This window comes from Dendrobium catenatum, unplaced genomic scaffold (assembly GCF_001605985.2).
Source record: "Dendrobium catenatum unplaced genomic scaffold, ASM160598v2 fragScaff_scaffold_1089, whole genome shotgun sequence".
NCBI classification, from domain to species: domain Eukaryota; kingdom Viridiplantae; phylum Streptophyta; class Magnoliopsida; order Asparagales; family Orchidaceae; genus Dendrobium; species Dendrobium catenatum.
The window spans coordinates 1,830,133-1,852,495 of NW_021319551.1; the positions used below are offsets into that span (position 1 = coordinate 1,830,133).

Genomic DNA, 22,363 nt, shown 5'->3' on the forward strand with positions numbered 1-22,363 from the left:
ATATATGTATAATTCAAATTTAAAACCTCTTACTTAATAGCCTAAGCTCTCAACCCAACAAAATAAGCATTTTAAAATTCAAATGACCTTATCACTCTTAATGAAGGGCGAAAATATAGATATAGGGAGCTGCCCACACTCATAGCAATGAGCTTTGTAAAAGTCAGGTTAAATCAACGTCAACGTCAGGAGATGCCTAAGTCATGCTTTTTTTTTTCTTTTCCTTTTCTTTTTCCTTGAGAAAGTTAGTCTGATTATGACAAACTCACACACATATCACATATACAAGCTTCAAATCCAAGGCAATTTAATTGATAATCAAAACTCTCAACCAATGCATAAGTCATAGTTTTCATATTCAGTTCAATTTACCCACAGTACCTCAGACATCTCAAACTAAAAAATGCTTATAAAGCTAGACAATATGTTCATAATGGTTTCACCAAAAAACATAGTTAATTGGTTAGCTCCACTGAATATGAAAACTATCTATAAATCCAAATAGATTCCAACAAAAATCGTGACTCGAGCTGCATGGCAGACTATTATTACAACACTCGCTTGGTAATAATATTACAAAGTAAATGAAGTCAGAAAAGGAACACAAAACGTAATTTGTTTCATGTAAGAGAAAAAAATTATCATTCTGATTGAGCTTGAGAACATCTCAAATTTCCTACAGATGATCACAGACAGCCTTTGTGAATTCTGAAGTGGAAGATTTGCCGCCCAGATCACCAGTTCGGTATTTTCCTTCAGCAATGGTGCTGAGAATCGCATTATGGATCTGATCAGCTTTGTCGTTCAGCTGTAGGTGGCGCAGCATCATGACCGAACTCAACAAGAGAGCAGTCGGGTTTGCTAGATTCTGCTCGGTTGATAGAAAGAAAATAGAAGTATAATATATAAAGAAGAAATTTATGCATGAAGCAGGCTTATCTCTATATGCATACAATGATCTTTTTTTTTTTAAATTCGAAGTCATGAACTTCAAATCAAAATAGACAACTTAGGCTTCATTTGGGACGGCTTTTTTCTTACTTCTTAAAGCAGTTTTTTAATACAAATTAAAATTTTTATATTAGAAAGCTGCTTTAAGAAGCAACAAGAAAGAAAAACAATTTGGACAATAATAAGTTTGTTTTCAACCATTTTATGTGTGAAAATACCAAAATCAAAGAGGATTAGGAGGCATGTTTTGGATTTTATAGCCTATATTGATTTCTGATGGAATCCAACCATATAATGGAATCTAACAAATTTCAACTCATAAAACATGTTATATACTTCAAGCAATCAAATTGGCCCATGATGTCACATTAGATATTATCATCTTAGATGCCAAAATGTACATGTGTGGTGCCTTGGTTTCTTTATGAACAAGCAGAAGAGAGAGAATTTAGAGACGTGGATCACCTTGCCCGCAATATCAGGAGCTGAGCCGTGCACAGCCTCAGCTAGAGCAATGCCACCTTCACCAATATTGCAGCTGAAGGAAATTTTGCATGATTATTACAAGGAAGATCAGAGCGCATGAGCTGAGAAAGAGAATGTTGTTCATTCTTACCTTGGAGTCAAACCCAGTCCACCGATAAGGCCAGCACAGAGGTCACTGATGATATCTCCATAAAGATTAGGCATCACCAAAACATCAAACAAAGTTGGGTTCTTCACGAGCTGTTCAGGCAAAATCAAGGCCGAGAAAGAAGGGGAGGTAAGAATTAAGTTGGCATTAGTTACAAGTTATGCTCTATGAGTTGAACTACGCTAAGGTAATAACTGCTACATATGAAAATGCATAAAAAATCTCTCAGTTAAGTTCGAATTTGAGAGCAAAATATGGAGCATTCTATAGCAATTCTTGTAATCCCACCATTTGTAGAAGACAAGCATATTGATTGTCAGGCTTAAAACAATGATGAACATTCAAAATCCAATAAAATTTAGCCATACCATCATGCAACAGTTGTCAATGATGACTTCCTCGTAAGTAATATCAGGATATTTCTCAGCAACTTCACGGCAACACTGGAAAAGAAGTACACTTGAGATATAACTCGCGTATTAACTTTCTACTTTGGATATGAATGTCTATATATCAAGTATCCAAAAACACCTTAAGGAAAAGGCCATCAGTTTTCCTCATTATGTTGGCTTTATGAATAGCAGAAACTCTTTTACGACCATTTGTCTTGGCATAATGAAAAGCGTATTCTGCCACCCTCAAACTTGCCTGGCGGGTAATGATCTTAAGACTTTCTACAACACCTCTGACAACCTGGGAGAAAAGAACGTTAAGAGAAGCATAAATGGAAAGTATGCAAGTACATACATGTCTTGACGCTTTCCAACAGAAGATACCTGGTGTTCCAGGCCACTATATTCCCCTTCAGTGTTCTCACGAATTGTAACGAGATCGACATCATCATATCGAGTTTTGTAGCCAGGGAGACTGTAACAAGGTCGGACATTGGCATAGAGACCCAATTCTTTCCTTAAGGTAAGATTCAATGACCTATGTCCTTTTCCAATAGGTGTAGCCATAGGACCTTTAAGGCCCACACCATTTCTGCGCACGGATTCTAGACTTTCCCATGTTAAAAAGCTCTCAGTTCTTGGGTCTACTTTGTCCCCCACATAATGTTCCTCCCACTCAATAGGCACTTCAGCTGCATTGAACACCTATATGACTCAAATGTAATCAGAAGAAAGTGCAAGTAAGACAGTAGGTTGAAGAATGAAACTAAGACAATGATAGCTGAGGAGATTTGAAGTGTCAAGAAGACATCAGCATAAAAATTTGAAGTGTCAAGAAAAGATTTTGTTCATCATATTTCAAGATAAAAAACACATGCTTTCTCCAAACGACCAGAAATAGTACCAGCAGGTCCAGCACAAACATGTATGCGCAAGGGCTTAGGCTGTGAACTGTTCTTCAAAAGTTCTGAAAATTAGCATATTATCCTCAAATTGACTTCTAACTTTTTAACAATTACTTGTTTTGTCTCTCAAAACATTGATTTGCTATTCTTCAAATTTAGCTTCTAAGATAATCTTACAATATTTTATTCTACTTATTCTGTACTGACATTGTATTCATTCTAATTTTTCCTTATTGTTTAAATTTTTATATAATTTCAAATTCTAATTCTTCTCGAGATGCATGATACTTTGTTAGTTCTAAAACATGAAATTTAAACACAAATTAATAATAATTCCACAAAAAGATGCCCATTTGATAATACCAACTAGTGTCCTAATAAAGCTATTGCAATTCCATGGCGCACGGAAAGCTGGGAAAATAGCCTTCCTCGAAACAACCTTCAATAGCCGTTAAGCATATATTTTACTAATTTAAAAGGTACTCAAAACAAAATAATTTCAGCTAGAAAGTTATGGAACTATCTTAGAAAAACATGCTACCAACAACCTCGTCATAAATGCACTCAGGAAGAGAATTTCTAATAATCCAAGAAGTTGGATGGATGAATTATCATCGATTTTATGGGAATATGGAACCATGCCATCAACAATTATTGGAGAAACGGCCTTCTAATTGGATTTTGGATACGAGGGAATGATCCCTTCAGAGGATTTCTGCCAGAAGGAAACTCTCTCATTGCCGTCTGAAAAAGGCTTCAAATTGGATTCAGAACAATGATTAGTTATAAGGAGATTGTTTGAACCATACTAGAGGAGAGAAAAAACAAATCTTTTGAGACAATCAGAAAACAAAAAGGCAGAGCATATAACTTGGTGACCTAGTACTTGGAAAAACAGAGATCATCAGAAAGCATTCCGACATGGGGAAATTTCTGAAATAGCAAGGAAGAACCTTATATTAATTAAAAGAAGTTTTATTATTAAAAAGAAGTTTGGGAAGAATGCTTATAAGCTTCAGACAAGCAAAAGTGAACAAATTTCAATAACATGGAATGAAAATTACTAAAATTATTTAATCTCTTAGATATCGCCTATGTTTGGTTAGGTGAGGTAAAATGGAATCAATTGAGCAGGGAGCTCAGAAAGTTTGGTTATTTGAGAACCAATTCAACAGCTTGAGTTGAGAAAAAGATATTACTACTTATGAGATTGTTTGTCCAAGTTATTTCATAACTCAACTACATGACCAATTTTATAATTGGACTTGAGGATAATTGAATAAAATATTTGGCAGATCTCCAATCATTGAGGTCATCTTTATTGTCATTTTCTTTGTTCTTTCTCTCTCAATTATTTTATAAAAGTTAAACGTCTCAAATTCTAGTAAAGCTAAGAGTAATATTGCATTGTAGTCGACAAGCAAAGCACTGTTCTATAACCATTGTTGTACAACTACAGCTAGATGTTGTCAACAACCAACACTTAACATTCCTATTGCTAACCAAGAGAAGTAGAGAGTGGTCATCGAAAACCAATGCATAAACATCTAATACACCTAGCCAAGATCAGCCTAGCCAGGCCGGCCCGAACCAGCAATGTAGCTGGGCAGAACCAAGGGCGCCAGGAGGCGGAAATTCGGTCCCCCTTGTGGGCAAGAAAGCTATTATTCATTATGTAAAAAGGAATTAAGCGGGAGCTATTTAGAATGTTTTTATTCAGTAAAAGAGGACTAATTTGAATCAGTAAATATTAAATTTAGAGAAAGAGGGCTAATTTGAATTCAAATTTGGAAGGTAAGTAGGAAGGATTATATTAATTGGGTTGTTTTACTATCATTATGAGATTGTTTGTTGTAATTCTTTTTAAAGTTGTTTCTAGCAACAGCTAGGATTTGTGAGAGAGCCGATCTACCTCTCGAATGATTGACCAATTGTATCTTTCATTATAGTTGGAGTAATAAAAAGTTAGCCCCCATACTTCCCTCCAATTTCTTCTTATCTAATTTATTGTTTTTGCTTACAAGACACATCAAATTGGTATCAGAGCGAGATTTTGAAGAGATTGCAGCAAAGAAGATGGATGTGTTGGAAGGTGAAGTGGAGCAAATCAAATACGGGATAGAGGGGAGGTTCTCAACCATCAAAGGAAGGTTTTCAGCTATGGACAATCGGATGGAGAACTGATTTGGAGGGTTGGAAAAGATGATAAAGAAGCTCATGGAGATGCAATCCAAAACTCCACTAGCAGTTCTAATTGCTAACCCTAACTAAGATTTGATCAGGATTCCCTTGGCAAAATCTAAGGGAAAGGAGATCAGGCTGAAGGAGTTCGACAAGGAGAGTTTCTTTCATCAACAGGATGGGGGGAGCAAGGAGGGAATTTTGCAGTGGAGATGGTGAGGTGGCTGGCCTCTATTGGAGGCATTTCAAGTAAGGGGTGGGCGATCGGAGATGGATGTGATCGAGCTAAGCCATGGTGATCGATTCATGCAAAGAGTAAGAAAGAAAGGTGAGATTCCTACCCCTGATACACTGGGGGAACCATTGAAGGGAGAAGAAGTTTGAGTGGAGATGCTAGGGTGAGAATGTTAAACATGTCGATATTTGTGGGGGAGGATTCCCATGGGTGGGTGTACCAAGTGAAGAGGTATTTAGCGGTGAATGGGTTGAATGGAGAGCAGAAGCTTATGGCTGTAAAGTTATGTCCGGAGGCAAAAGCCTTAGCTTGGTTTTAGTGAAAAGAGACCAGATATTTGATCCGCTTTTGGGAGTTACGGATTGCTTGTTGGAGCGTTTACGAGATATTAATAAAAAGGCTTGCATAAGCAAATCTTTTCCTTTACTCAAGAGGATACCGTATTGGAGTATAGGGAGAGATTTGAGTTGTTCTCAGGGCGGTTAAGGGGGATTTCGTAGGCGGTGTTTGAGGAAAATTAACGCCCGACACAAGAGCAAACCTCCGATTGTTGAGGATGATGAGGCTAAGAGAGATGATGGAGCTAGCCCAAATAGTGAACGATCGAAGACAAATGAAGAGGAACAGTAGGAGCGGAATCATGGGAGGCTCCTACAGGATTGCCTCGACTTCACTGACACTGAGGATCCAAACAGTGTCATTTTAACGGGAGAAGCCGAGGGAGAAGAGTGTAGGAGTTCGCCCCAGGGACAATTTCAAGTGCCTCACAGAGGCAGAGGTACAGTTTAAGAGAGCGAAGGGTTTGTGCTTCTGATGTGATGAGAAGTATGCACCAAGTAATCAATGCAAGGACCGTACACTCGAAGTCCTTAAAATTTGTGATGAGGAGGAGACCGACAGCGAAGAGTTGGAGGAAGTAGAAATGAAATGAGAGCACCTATATTGATGTGGTGGAAGTGTCCCTAAACTCAATGGTGAGATTTACTCCAAATTACACCATGAAGGTGAGGGGATAGATCAAGGAGTGGCCAGTGGTGGTCTCGATGGATAGCAATGCTACTCACAACTTTATCTAAAATTGAGTTGTGGATCAGTTGGGATTGAAGTTGGCAAATACGAGGGATAGGGAAGGTTGAGAAGAGTAGGGGGGAATTTGCAGGGGGGTTGATGCTGACACTCCATAGTCTACATATATTAAAGGATTTTCTTCCATTGGATTTGGAGAGCACCGATGTGATCCTAGGGATGAAGTGATTACATACGATTGGGTAGATGAATGTGGACTAGAAAACTTTGACTATGGAGATTCAGGTGGAATGGAAGAGGATGGTGTTGCAAGGAGATGTCAGCATGTGCATAATCATGGTTCACTAAAAATCATGGTCAAGGCGATACAAGGAGCAGGGCTGGGCTACTTGGTGGAGCTACAGAGCATGGTGAGGTCCGAGATTTGGAGCCGATCGAGGTCCCTGAGTATTAGCTTCTACGGCAATTTCTTGATGTTTTTCAGTAGCTTAGCAGATTATCGCCACCCAGGGAGCACGAGCATGTCATTACCTTGAAGGAGAGAGCTTCTCCTATTAGTGTCCAACCATATCGATACCCACAGATTCAGAAGGATGAGATAGAGAGGCTCGTCAAAGAGATGCTTGAGGTAGGAATTATCAAGCCCAATGTGAGCCTCTTTTCCAATCTAATATTACTAGTGAAAAAGGACAATAGTTGGAGGTTTTGTGTGAACTATAAGACCCTAAACAAGAAAAGTGTGTTGGACAAGTTTCTCATCCCCATGATTGATAAGCAGCTAGATGATCTGCTTGAGGCGATCATCTTCTTAAAGATTGGCCTAAAGTTGGGCTACTAACAGATCAAAATGAAGTTGAGGGATGTGCACAAGACAGTTTTCAAGACTCATGAGAGTCACTAAGAAATTTTGGTAATACATTTGGCCTTACCAACGTGCCAACCACTTTTCAATCCCTCATGAATAGAGTTTTCAACTGGGATGTGCACGGGATCTGGCTCATTGATGATGAATGTGACTCAAGTCTCGGAATTTGGGCCTTTAATTTTTTTTCTAGAAATACTCTATTGCCCTTCGAGGAAGGGCACTTTCTCTTCATTTCTTCCACAACACTTTCTCTCAATTCTCCTCAACCATCCTTAGCACGAGCTTGTCCATACAAAATGGCTACCTATAGGTGTCATAAGGCTTCACTGAGTTCAAGTTCTAACAAATCTCATCGACAACTAAAAGATTCGCTGATATAATATTTTTTGGTATTGCTATAAGGATGTCGACATGATTGTTCGACTCCATACTAAGGGCGAATATCTCAACATGTTCTATGAGGACGAGTTATACTTACCCTACGATACTTCAAACTTGGCCTGTAACTTCTATTTTGCTTACATCACGATGAGATGCTTAACTTCTACGACTTCATTCCAGTGAAAACTATGTCAAACTCAATCTCAAGTGTGTTGACCTTCCTCTCGCCTTTATGGTGAGAGAAGATCAAGTGGAGCCTCGCCATTTTCTGCCACATCTGCTTCATCACACTCTCTATAATGATGAATGGCTTGGCGAACAAGGTGAGGAACTAAAAGTCCAAATTCATTTTTGTAAAGTTTTGTATAGACTGGGCGGTTAAAAATGATTGCTTGTATAGTGATTGAACTACCTGTAGTTACTTAGTTCAGATTTTGTAATATTTGCATATTATGTGGCATTTATTGATTATAATATGAATTATGAATTACTAAGGTTGTATCAACTTTCTGGTTAAATTTGTAAGAAAAGTTGATAAGTTACAAGTGGTGTTGTATTGTGAGTGCGGAGGCACTGCCCTCTTTGTTTGTAGCACTGCGGTGCTGTCCTGCGGCACCACAATGCTAATCTCTCTGCTTACAAGGAAAATGACAAGTGCACAGGGCCTCTTGGGGACTCCACAATGCTCTAGTGTTGGCATTGCGATGCTAATCTTTCTATTTTCAAGGCAGAATTCATCCCTTGGAGGCACTGGAATGTCGAAGAGTGGGCATTGCATGGCTAAGCAAAATATTTCATATAAATATCTAAGTCTACTTTCAAAAACCTATTTCGTTTTCATTTGGTTCCTCGAATGGGAGAAGATGAGAAGAGAAACGGAGAAGGAAGAGAGAGATGGAAGCTAAGTTAGGATGTCTTAGAGCCAGTTTTGTCCATCAGGATATCGGGAATATTATTCAGATCAAGGTAAGTTACCGTTGACCTATTTCAAATTTCAATTTTGTGACCTTTGTGTAAAATTTTGGTGTTTTATTTAGTTAGATTTCGTACAAACTAAAATTTATGAAGATTAAGAAGCTTTCACCGTCTAATTCTAGCATATTGTAGAATATAACATTTTGGTCATATTAATATGCACAATATTGTTTATATATGTTGAAAGCATTGATATTCATATGCTCATACATGCAAAAGGAGAAGAAAAATGCAAGTGAGTCATTCTTGATATTTTATAAGCATTTTTGTTATGCGACGGGCATTATTTATGCATGTTGAAAGTAAAGATATTATGTGTTCATACTGAAAGTATTGATTATTTACACATATTGAAATTTCTAATGTTTCCTAGCTTGTGATTGAAAAATGCAAGTGGCTAGTGGTGGATGTTTTATATGCATTCAAGTAAAATTAACAGGATCTATGTTATATTTTTGTTATGTGACCGGCATTATTTAAGAATGTTGAAAGTAAAGATACTATGTGTTCATGCTAAAAGTACTGATTATTTACACATGTTGAAATTTCTGATGTTTCCTAGCTCATGTGATTGAAAATGTGCTAGAAGGGGGAGGAGGAAAATGCAAGTCACTAGTGGTGGATGCTTTATATGCATTTAAGTAGAATTAATAGGATATGTGCACTTATATGATTATCCATCTATATGTTAGATACACTCTAATAAATACGATATGAATAAGTAGGGTATAAGTAAAATAGAGTTATATGATCAAGTGGAGATATAAGTGAAAGTGGATGTATAAAGTAAAGAAAAAATATAAACAAGCGCAGTTATAAGTGGAAGTGAAGGTATAAAGAGGTGAATGAAAAAGTGTTCATGCTAAAAGTACAGATTATAAAGAGGTGACTTGAATTATTTATGCATGTTGAAAGTAAAGATATTATGTGTTCATGCTAAAAGTACTGATTATTTACACATGTTGAAATTTCTGATGTTTCCTAGCTCATGTGACTGAAAATGTGCTAGAAGGGGGAGGAGGAAAATGCAATCACTAGTGATGGATGCTTTATATGCATTTAAGTAGAGTTAATAGGATATGCGTACTTATATGATTATCTATCTATATGTTAGATACGCTCTAACAAATACAATATGAAAAAATATAGGTATAAGTAAAAATAGAGTTATATGATCAAGTGGAGATTTAAGTGAAAGTGGATGTATAAAGTAAAGAAAAAATATAAACAAGCGCAGTTATAAGTGGAAGCGAAGGTATAAAGAGGTGAATGAAAAAGTGTGAAAAGTTTAAAATGAAATGTTATATATTATTTTCTTTTATGTTATTTCATTTCTGACATCATATTCAAATAAATGCTTATGTCGTTATTTCTATCATATACTTATTATGGACACATATCTGATAATTATAAGACATGATATAAACATCATGCTATTTCACTATAATCCTGTTTTACTGTTCATGTTATTTTATGAGTGTATATTGAATTTAATAGTAAGTTTCGAGTAACCTATTGAGCAAGTGGTGCTCACTCCTACTTTACTTGCACATGTCAATTTCAATAAAGGATAAGGCTTCGATTGAGTAGAAACTAGTGATACCATTGGGATTTTAATTAGGTATGTTTATTTTATACTGATTATTATGACAATCAAGACAAATGTATATGATTTGGTGGAAAGCGATATTAGACCATGATTGTTATGTACAAGTATTTTGATTTTTGGCTAGGGGGAATTAATGAAATAATGTTAATATTATTACTACCATTTATTTGACGACATAGAAAGGCGCTATGTTTGTAAATATTGAAGAAAATATATATATACATAAGAAAAATTCCTTCCAATTAAATCTTCGGACATGATAGTGGTGCTAACTCGCCTCATTCCCTAAACCAAGGACAAGGTCATCGTCTCAAGCTTTTGATCTCCTGATGGGGAGGTCTCTTTTGGTTCATGAACATGTGAGGTCATAGGTTGTGTATGCTACATTCTACAGTAAGCCACTCAAATTCCTTTTGCTTTTCTATCTTTAATGCTGAACATGGGTCTAGCTTCACACGGGATGAGCTTGCATATTTATCCCAAAAGACCCCATTATGTTGGAGTTTATTGACATGAGCCCTCCTGTTGAAGAGGGGAAAGGAAGAGGAAAGTTGGGGAGAAGAATTCCCCGAAGTAGCACAACAAGGGTGGCAACTCCCACTCGCCTTCCGACCACTTAGCACCCCTTCTCTCTCACCTACCAGCTAGACCCCGACTGAGTCTCAAGAGACACCGAGTTAACTTGAGCCTAGTGAGAAACATGAAGTCAGCCCAGTTGCACTCACCATTGTAGCCCAGCTAGTAACACCAAATCAGAGAGCCGTCATTGATGAGGAATCGGCATGAAAGAGAGCTAAAGAGGAGCAAAAGTCCAAGCACAAGCCCAAGCTTACCAAGGGCAAGGGAAAATGAACAAGTTAGAGCCAAAGGAGGGAAAGGAGACATCATAAACCACCGAGACTTCCTGGGGCTTAAAGGCCAAGCACAATAAGGGTCCCATCCACCCATCTAGGCAGGCTTAGGATATGGGGTCCACAATCTTATTGACTTGTATGGACAAGGACTTGAAGTCAATTCCTAATGGCAAGCTCTCCTTCGCTATAATGAGTGCCTGTGACATAAACTAGCAAAGTACTTGCACCTTGGTGCTCCGACATCGACAGGCTATTAGACAATTAGCCAACCTGAGGGAGGAATCCATAAAGTAAATGCAAATTTTTCACGAGGATTTCACCCTTCGGCGATCAGTTGAGAAGGAAATCGAGTCCCTAAAGGCTAAGCTGGCTAGAGAAAAAAATCACTCAGCTGTCAAAGAAGGATGACGCCTCAAAGGAGGCTTAGGAGATGGCGAGAAGTGCTGAAGAACTCGTGTGACAAGCCAAAGATTTCAAGCTGAAGGAGTAAAAGTGGATAGCCTTCTTTAACTCTTTATAATACCAGGAGATCTTCAGTGCAATATGATGAGGGCATCAAGTACTACCTATAAAATCTAGTGACCTGCAAGGAGCTCTCAACAAGTTTGGGGACAAGGACTTATTCTATGATATGATGTCAAACTCCTCGGAAGAGGGCGATGGAGCTAGCACGACCAATGACTGAAGTGCTTTTTTTGTTCTTTTCTTTTTTGTCTTCTTAACTATAATCATGTAATTGTATTGTTATTTGAAATGAATAAAAGAAGAATTTTTCTCTTGAATACTTTATGCGTTTATCATTTTTTTAGTTATAAATTGATAGCTTTTAACTTGATTTTCTCATTAAATTGATAAATTTATGAAATGAACATGAAAATACTCACTCGCTAAGTATCAATAAATTTCTCCAAGTGTTAACTTGGTTTTTCTATAAATGACTAAAATTGTGGAACAAACATAATAATACTCGCTTGTCACACCAAAACTTTTAATTCAACTAGCTCTATTGAATGGATGGAATTGCAAAATGGATAAAATAATAGTCATTCGCTAATTGGTTCCCTTTGGATGGGATCATATTCATTGATTAAGATTTTTCAAAATCTTTCTAATCCTTTAGCTCAACATATGTGTCTCCTTAGCTGGGCCTCACCTTTCACCAAACATTCTATCTTCACATGGGTAACAACTAGGGGTGTAAACGAGTCGAGTTTTGGCTCTTATCGAGCTCGGCTCGTCGGTCAGGTAATCAACTTGAACTTGAGCTCGAGCTCGAGTCGAGCTCAAAAGATGAGCTCGAGCTCGACTCGTCTGACTGCAAGCAAGCTTATCGAGCGGCTCGATGAGCCAGCGTAGGGCTTCCCGCAAACGAGCCCCACCCGCCCGATTCCCAAAGTCTGAATTCAGCTTTAATATTAAATGTTTGTTGCAGATCATTTAATACTTCATTATTTAATATTAAAACTTACGCCAAAATAAGCTTTTCTCCCCCTCACATGATTCCCGAAATTTGGATTCAACTTTTCAGTCTTTTCTCCCACCCGCCCAAAGCCAGAGAACTAATATTAAATACATTAATGCTCAAGAGAACTAATGCCTCTCTCTTAAAATTCAAATCCAGGCGTCCATCTATTACTTCGTCTTTGAGCCTAGTGCAACTTCGGTATGCGAAGTGTTGCCCAGCATATTTTAGGCGGGATTAGAAAATATTTTTGTTCATGTTAATAATATTTTAGATCGGATTAAAAAAATAATTTAAATTTAATAGTTATTCGAGCCGACTCCTGAGCTCACGAGCCGAGCTGGCTCAAGCTCGAGTTTGAGCTCGAGCTCGAGCTCGACTCGTGAGCTCGATAAGCTCGGCTCGCGAGCCCATAAACGAGTCGAGCTCGAGCCCGCTCGCGAGCCCGCTCGGCTCACTTACACCCCTAGTAACAACCTAAACTTGCATGCTGGACAAGGACTTACACACTACTCAATGATGGTCTTGTCGCAAGTGGGGAGTCTATTTCTAGGTCCATAGTGCACTTATTTCTAACTCATCATTGCCTTATATATGCCTCTCCTTTAGCCAAACATTTTGTATTCGTCCATCTAGACTCATCTACTAGAAGGGGACTTGTGCAATACTCAATGCAAATCTTGTCCCAAAAAAAGTAAGTTGCCTATAAGGGCTAAAGCTCATGTGGGGTTTCGCTAAAAATTTAAGGAAAATAGACAGTGAGTTAGTGTACTTAGTGAGCATAATTAATAAAACTTAATATTTTCTTTTAAACATTTTGGCAAAGGGATGATTATTGTGAGTTTTTAGAATAAATCAGACTCAACAAGACAACTCGACTTGAAAAAAGAGGGGATCCCACCAAGGTTAGATTGTCCTTCTTCCTGGGGCTTCAACTCTCATACAGACCTTGTGTTTAGGGGCTTCAACTTGCATACAAATATCGGTAGTGTCACTCTTACACTTCAACTTAGGCCAATACTATAACAACCTTTGACCTAGTCAACAACCTCAATTACTTTATTGGTTGGATTACTCCTATGAGTAAAATTTTTTCCAATGATTCTTATTATTCTCCAGGTTGGTCAACTTTAAACTTGTCAAGTCATGACAATACCTAGTTTTAAACATTGCCTCTCTGCTTTAGCTCATGACAAATGAGCAAGTTACTTGCGTGATTTTTAGAAAGTGAGCTTTCTACTTGTCTCGTAAAAGAATGAATTCTTGAGTTGCATTTTAAGAAATGGGGTGAGTCCCCAAGTAAACAAAGAGAGGGGAGGGGGCAAGTTATCTGACTTAATATTTCATAATTTTTTTATTTTTTAATCATTTAATAGTTGACTAGCCAAAAAAAGAAATCTGATAAAGGAGAAAAAATATTTCTTTGCTTAAAATAAAGATACAATATCGATACAATGACTTTCCTCATGAACTGAAATACTTTAGTCAACGGTGCTCCATGTCCTCTACACTTATTTGCCTGAATATGTCTACAATTGGTATGCTCCATGGCCGACTGCTTCTTAACAACATAGGGCCCTTCCCAAGTCAACCCAAACTTTACCAGCACAAATTGGCAAGCTATTGCGTCTACATTCTTTAGCAATAAGTTGGCCATGGTGGAAGACCTTCTCTTGGTAGTCTCATTGGACTATATTGTCATTCTCCTCTTTGTTTATTCTTGTTTAAGCACGGCTTGAGCATTGAATTCTTCTAAAAAGTTTGCTGCAATTTCCATGCCTTCTTTATTCTTTTATTCCCATTATGCAAATTCCTCTTCCTCAAAAACTAGTGCAGATTTGCTAGCTGAATGTGCAAGTAGGGCCTTAATTCCATGGAAAAGTGTGAATAGTGTCTAGCTAGTCACCGAGGATGGTAGAGTCCTTAACGCCATTAGAACTAAAGGAAATGTTTTCACACGGCCACCTTTGAACCTTTTAATGTTTTTTTTTCTTAACATGTTCACGATATTCTATTTCAGCACTTTAATTTGCTCATTAGTTTGGAGATAATGTATTGAAGTGAATCCACTGCAATTGATAGAATCCCTTGACCTTCACAGTAGCAAGCTGTGGCCCATTATCAATGATAATTGGGAGTAGTACCACATATATGTAGATGATATCAGACAAGAGGAAGTTGCAAATGACCGTGATATTGGTCTTAGCCTGTGCTTTTGCCTCAATCAGCTTGAAGTAGTCAGCCATAACCAGGATGAACCTTCTTTTCCCGCAAAGAGGAAATTAACTAACGAGTTTCGTTCCAAAAATAGTGAATATTCATGGGTTGGTTATCAGCTAAAGCTTAACGGAAGGTTGTAGTTGCATTGGAGCGAATTTTTAGCATTAAATATACCATTTTTATAATTGCTCTACATCTTTTCTAAGAGTCAACCAGAAATACCCTAGCCTAAGAATTCTGTGGGCAAGCGTCATTCCTCTGAAATCCTACCCCATACTTAAAAGTTATGAGCCATGATGGTTATTCACAACATATAGGAAATTTGGAATTTGCTCAACTCAACCACCCACTTAAGTAGCCTACCCGAATGATATGGCTTAGCAAGCATGGCTTTGAGAGGATAATCGATGATAAATTGGATTGAGTGGACTTGGAAGTATGATCGAAATCGTCGAATGAAAGTTATGTACGTCTATGCTAACTTTTTCATGATGGGGTACCACACCTCGACGCACCTCAGCATCTTGCTCGCATAATAAATAGGTCATTGCTTCTCCCTTCTTCTCTGACCTGTACGAAGGGTGCGTTTGGGGTGAATGTTTCAACGTGTTATTGTTCAAAACTCAACCATGAGCTTGTTTGGGGCGCGACTTTAGAATAGAGGTATAAAAAATTTACCTCAAGTCCATTTTAGTCCATAAAGACTTGGTCCATTTTAGTCCATAAAGACTTGGTCCATTATGCATTGATAAGTTGCCCCTGCATTCTTCAAGCTAATAGGCACACCTTGTAGCAGTAGTGTCCTTTCCTAGAAATGACGAATGTTTTCTTGCAGTCATCAAGGGTGCATCATGATTTGAGGATAGTCGGAGAATGTTTCAAGAAAGCTAATCAAGAACCCAACCACAAAGTTGACCGGTAAGTTCATCATGGAAGCGGGTTTCAATTCTTTAGACATGCTGATTTCAGGTTGGTGAAGTCCATACATATCCTCCGCCTATTCGTACGGTCCACCCTATGTTGACTTCTACTATAGGCATATCCTCTAGTGCCTCAGTGTTCTGCAGTCCTGATTCGCTTTCCATTTCAAGTTGCAACACCTCCTTTAAATGAGCTCGACATTTTTCAAACAGCCTTCAAGTAGCAGGCTCACAACAACATCAAGTTGCCCTTCTCCAGGCCTCCAGCATGAAACTCAATCGCCACTTGGCACATCAAGACGACTGCCTTGAAAGTACTCAAGAGCAATCATTCGAAAATTGTATTCAAAGTGGCAGGCGCATGAACCACTGTGAAGTTAGCCATCATTGTGTACAAGCACTTACCCTCCCTTAGGTCATGGGTAGGGCGATCATTCCCTCCCATCCATCATCGCTCACCTAAGAAATTGTCTGGACATGAGGTGAGGGTGAGTTGGAAGCAAGTAAGTTCATTTATTGAAAAATGATTTAAATTTTATATTAATGAAATTCACTGTGATAATGAGGATGTTGTCAATCTGATAGTTATCTACTAGCCTAGTGACCACTACAATGTTGTTTAAGGGTTCCCATTTGCCAATTTGTCTTTTTCAATGAAGATAATCAAGGTGACTTTATTATTGACATTCGGGACATGATAGTCAAGTTGACTTTTTATGTATTGTGTTTCTTAAGACTCGCCCCTCACAATCGACTCCATCTCCAAAGAAATTGGTGAGCACCATCCCAATGTTGTAGGTGGTACGAACGAGAATTGGCTTGTTCCCTTGTCCTTCTGCACTGCTCACATGCCTGAGTTGGCTTGGACATTCTTTTAGCTTTCCCACTTTTATTAAATTCTCCACAAGGCTTTGAAGGGGCCTACATTCTCCGTGTCATGCATACGATTCCTTGTGGAATGGACAAAAATTTGATCCTTGGCATGGGTACTTTCCTCCACCAATGCCAAGCACCTGAAAAGTCCTTGTTGCGGAAAGTCTCAACCAATTAAACCATAGACACGTGCAAGGAAGTGATGGTCAGATATTGATGAGTGGGGTGTGCTCCTCCATATAAGCGAGCTGCATGCGGTTCTTCGACAATCCTCCATACATAAGGCGAGCAATCCTGCGATTCTAAATTGTCTCATCAGCAAGGGAGTTGCTCGTCGATAGCATCAAACCTACAACATATGTTGCCTCCTTTCCACCCCATGGACTCTTGGGAGGATCCTATCATACTCGAGATTTTGGCATTCATCATGCCTTGTCGTTGGATGAGATATTTTGCTAAACTTTTTAATGAAGAATGTGAAAATACGATTGACTTTAGTGACTTTAGCACCTTAAATAAATATAAAGATTTTTGTTTTTATCAGCGTATTAGTAAAATAGAAGTTAGAGTGGCTTTAAAGAAAATGGTGTGGAAAAGTTGTTGGACCTGATGATATTCCAATTGAGACGTAGAAATGCTTATGAAATGAAGGAATTTCTTGGCATACTAAACTTTTTAATATTGTTTTGAAGACTAAAAAGATGTCAGATGATTGGAGAATGAGTGTGTTAATACATATTTTTAAGAATAAAGGTGATGCACAGGAGTTTGTGAATTATAGAGAAATTAAGTTAATGTGTCATAATTTAAAACTATAAGAGCGAGTTATGGAGCGTAGGTTGTAGCGTGATATTAATGTTTCTAAAAATCAATATGGATTCATGCCGGGTAGGTCTCCTATGGAAGCATACATTTATTGAGAGATTTGATGGAGAAATATAGAGAGAATAAGGAGGATTTACATATTATATTTATTGATTTAGAGAAATCATATGATAAAGTTCCAAGATAAGTGCTATGAAGAGTTCTTGAAAAGAAAGGAGTTAATAACGCTTATATTCAAATCATTAAAGATATGTATGCATGAGCTATTACTTGTGTTCAAACACAAGGTGGTTTGATCAAGCATTTTCCTATTTCGGTCGAATTACATCAAGGATCAGCATTAAGCCCATATCTTTTTGCTTTAGTCATGGATGTTCTCACTAGACATTTGCAAGACGATGTACCTTGGTGTATGCTTTTTGTTGATGATATTCTTCTTGTTGATAAGACTAGAGAGAGAGTTGAAGGTAAACTTGAATTATGGAGGTCAACCTTAGAGTCTAAAGGTTTTCGCTTGAGTTGATCTAAAATTGAATATATGGAGTATAATTTTAGTAGCATTAAACCTAGTGAGGGAATTGTGACTTTGGGTGATTAAGTCATTAATAAGAGTACACGTTTTAGATATCTTGGATCTATTGTTCAGAGCGATGATGAAATAGTTGGAGATATTATCAGCAGAATTCAAGTTGGATGGTTGAAGTGGACTAGTGGAGGAATGATCGAGCTTGTTGTGCGATAGAAAAGTCTCCCTCAAATTTAAGAGAAAATTCTATAAGATGGTGGTGAGACCTGCAATGATTTATGATGTCGAATGTTGGCCATTAAAAGAGAAGCATAATACTAAGTTAAGTGTTGCAGAGATGAGGATGCTTAAGTGGATGAGTGGCTTTACCATTAGAGATAGGATACGAAATGAGCATATATGTCAAAAGTTTGGTATAGCTCCAGTGAAAGATAATATTAGAGAGAATCGCCTTAGATGGTTTGGTCACATTACATAGAGGCCTTCCGATGACCCGGTTAGGCAAGTTGAGGTATTAGATTTGACTTATGTTAAGAAAGGTAGAGGTAGACCTAAAAAGACTAGGTTAGAAAATATTAGAAATGATCTTTCTTTATTAGATTTAAATGAGAATTTGACTTTTAACAGGAAACAATGGCGAAAAAGAATTCATGTAGCCGACCCCACGTAGTGGGACAAAGGCTTGATGTTGTTATTGTTGTTGTTGTTTTTGTTATTGTTGTATCATGACTTGTCGGTAACTCATTGGGGTGAATAGCGGAGGACAAATCAACCACGTTGTTGTATTCTCCCACATTTGTGTGGCTATTGGCAAGTTCTAACTACATGGCCAATTTTCATGGCTACTATAGACCAACAATGTGCCTGAATGGCCCTTCTTATAATCCCTAAATCAATGCAACCTACACGACCACTGAATCCAATTACATTTCTCTTTAGAATCTACTAATGAAACTTCTCAGCAACTCCACCAGTCGCATTTTCAAAAGAGTTTGCAAGCTCTTGAGTGGCCTTTGGGTGCTCACAAACTGTATTATGAACATCATCTTGAAATCAGGAAACAAGATGATGACATCAAGCAGCAGAAAAGAAAACCATTGAATGGTAGAATCTTTAAAAAGTGTAAAGAGCAGTCTTCGCATCATCGCATGATGTTGGCGATTCAAATATGCAATGTTGTCGAAAGGGCCAAACCTTCCTAGGTATAATTTCATGGGAGGCATCTTAAACTTCGCGAGTGACTTTGTATATGTGATCTCCCTATAAAATGTATTGGCCAGCTCTAGCTCCCTTCTATTTACTCACTTGGGCAAGGGGATGTATTCCTATCACTATGGTCAGGAATAGGTGTTGAAGTGTTAACACCTTGTATTGAACCTTCTTTGGCGGATTGCCAAATTAGGCTTTTTTTTGTCTTGGTGCAATTCTTTGAACTCTCTTGAGTACTTCTTGGATCATCTTTGTGATTTTGTCTTCCATCTCCATTAAATCATGATGGGTTATGAAGTTCTAGTTCTCCATGTTTACTGATGACCCTTGATTATTCTACATTTCACATAATGCTTGTCTTTGGCACTAGTATCAATCCATATTCACCAAATTTTAGAGAATGGGAAAAAAATCAAAATGGTCCCTTGACACTTCAAGAAGGACTAAAATAGTCTCCAACTATATTAAAGAATCATTTTGGTCCCCTAACTCTTTAAAGAGGAACAAAAATAATCCCATTGTAAGACTATTTTAGTTCCTCTTTAAGGAGTTGGGAGATCAAAAAATTTCTTTAATATAGTTGGAAATAATTTTGGTCCTTCATAAAGAGTCAATGGACCATTTTGGTTCTTTTCTCTTTAAAGAATATTGGATTCAAATTTGTTTGTGTGCAACACCTGACCCTACTAATGGATTAACAAAATAATATGAGATAACCAAGTGAGGGAATCAACAAGTGCAAAGAGAAAATAAAGAGTTAAATGATCTTTGTAAAAAGTAAAAATAATATGATGTCCAAACATATGTCTTAACCCTTTATTTATAGGCTTAAGAGGGCTACAAGATAAGCTGAAGCAAGAAAAAATGATATATGATGTGATAAGTATAGAGTGACACAACCACCGCCCGACAAGAATCAGTTCAGATACCTGGGAGCTACCTACATGGGCATCCATGCCCTCAAGTACACATCAATTAATTTGGCCAGATGTTAAACCAAAATAATAAATGAAGGAGGATTCATAAGACCCATAAGATAAGGCTAACGATCATAATGATTATATATAATGTGCGCACATAACACGTGGATTCTTTAATTGTTTTGCAACTAAAAATAGGCATCCATGTTTTCAAAAAACAAAAAGATCACATTATTCACCTTGCCTAAAACTCAAATAATAAAAGCATTCTCCTCTTTTTTTTCACATCATATTTCAATCAAATATACCAAACCTTTATCACATTAGAAGATTTTTCTCCACCATAAAGCTTGAATTTTTATTTTTTTGCTGGACCGGCAATCTCAACACATAAAGCCTGATGGTTCTTTTACAGAACTAATAGTTTCAGTATACATCTTATACACAGTATTTCTTCACGTGTGTTTCATTGTCCTTTGTTCATGTACTTCACTTACCAACATTCTAGTTGAGAAATAAGAAACTGGAACAATAACCAATGCAATGATCTATAAAACTATCTAATAAAATTTCAAGGCTACAGATAATAAATAAAAGATGGTTTCAACAAACATATTGTATGCTCAATGTTTTAAGGTACCTATGATGACTAAGAAAATAATCACAAAAAAGGATTAATACATCAAACAAGAACGGAGAGTAAAATCTAGGATTCAACAACTTACTTGCTTAACAGACTCCGCAATCTCTGGGCCAATACCATCACCAGGAAAGAGAGTAGCACGGATGGGATGTTCTGAAGAGGCTGCAGTTGAGAGTGAAGAAGAGGGAAATGGAAACGCCCTTGTAGAAATTCGGTCCAGAATATTCCTCCGGAAGAGGCTTTTTAGCGCCATGAGATGCAGGAAAATCTGCTCCTAAATAAACAGAGGGTGACCTTGCAAGCTATGCCCAAAATTATGTTGGAAATTCTAGATATATGAACTTTCTAAGTACATAGTAGATAAGCAAATCTAGTACTTGAAGGAATTCACTGGTCCAATAACAAAACCATGAATCCAATATTGAATAGTAACAGAACATAAAATCTATTAACCATAAAAAAAATACCTGCAGGAAGTATGAATGCAGTAACAGTCATTTCCTAGAAAGCATTGGATACAAAAAGGGAAAATATATATATGCATGTGAACAAAATCTATTGAGCAGTAAGAAATACAAATAGAGGGTAATTATTAAAAGTAAATTCCCTTTAGTTTGCCATCTTGATGAAAAAAGACAATTTTATTTAATGTTTATAAACTACTCTTCAAATTTTCAATCTTTATAAACATGGATAATAATATATAATAAAAAATTAATTAAAGTTAAACTCTTTTTAACCCTTCATCATCATCCACCCGCCTTGAGAGGACAAGTCACGTCTTAGCCAAAACCCGGGATCAATGCTTAGGTTCCTAGAAACACAGGCATCATTACTTAGTTTGCTAGAGACCCCTACAAGTTTGTAACCCGGATATTATTAACGGGCTTGCTAAAACTTGGGCGTACAAAAAAGGGTCGCCAGAAATTTAGGTTTTCTATATCCTAATTATCATATTTTCAAAAATAAAGCAATGTATTGCTTTTCAAAATTTTAAAATGATTGCGCTGTTTAACAGTACAAACACAGAGAGACTTCTACAAATTTCCCCACCGCTAAAAAAATACATCTCATTTAGCAATCGCGTGAATTCAGATCTAAACATTCTGTGCCCTAAGTAGTGATAGGCAAAGAAAGATCTGGAAGAAGGAATTCACGGTGAATTCACGGCTAACTTAAAAAAACGTCATTTTCTTTTGCTAAATGGAGCAAGTTACCTGAGGGACTGTTTGGCAACAGGATTTATGCAGGATTTATGCTAAATCCTGCCAAACGGGATTTGAGCGCCCCGTAAATCTGACGGCGGAATAAATCCTCCGTTTCCCTCTGTTTGCCGTAAATCCTGGATTTGCTAAATCCTCTAGTTCGGCGGATTTACGAAATTTGGCCAGAGAGGCGCGTGAAAGGGAGAAAGTTATCTGCACAGCCAGCGAGCTCCCGTCGTTGCTTCCGATCAAAATGTCGAAGGAGCCGAAGAAGCGACTCGTTCAATCTCCAAACCTCCAGCGAAGCAACGAAGCCGAGCAGCAACGACGAAAGGAGAAAACGAAAGGCAAACCCTAGACGCCTATTATTGATTAATTTAATTAATATAATTTAAAATATTAATAATTAAGTAAATTAATTAAATATTAATAGTATAATTAATTATTATATAATTTAAATTAATTAATAATTAGTAATATAATTAATAATTAAACATTATTCTAATTAGCTTAATTAATATAAATTAAAATTTTTATTATTAAATATATAAA

General features: G+C 37.3%; 1 protein-coding gene across 2 annotated transcripts; it reads right to left on the reverse strand.

Annotated features, from left to right (window-relative positions):
- Positions 1 to 397: 397 nt before the first annotated feature.
- LOC110093215 (isocitrate dehydrogenase [NAD] catalytic subunit 5, mitochondrial) lies at positions 398 to 22,097 on the reverse strand. 2 transcript variants are annotated; one of them, XM_020818033.2, is made up of 8 exons: positions 21,824 to 22,097; positions 20,689 to 20,874; positions 2,362 to 2,682; positions 2,117 to 2,278; positions 1,954 to 2,028; positions 1,568 to 1,677; positions 1,417 to 1,489; positions 398 to 868 (listed from the first exon to the last, which is right to left on the reverse strand). In XM_020818033.2, the coding sequence occupies exons 2-8, from the start codon at positions 20,857 to 20,859 to the stop codon at positions 677 to 679; spliced, it is 1,104 nt and encodes a 367-aa protein (XP_020673692.1). In that variant the 5' UTR covers positions 20,860 to 20,874; positions 21,824 to 22,097; the 3' UTR covers positions 398 to 676. The 2 variants fall into 2 exon arrangements, with proteins under 2 accessions (XP_020673692.1, XP_020673691.1); XM_020818032.2 differs by having other exon boundaries at positions 20,689 to 20,880.
- Positions 22,098 to 22,363: the final 266 nt, after the last annotated feature.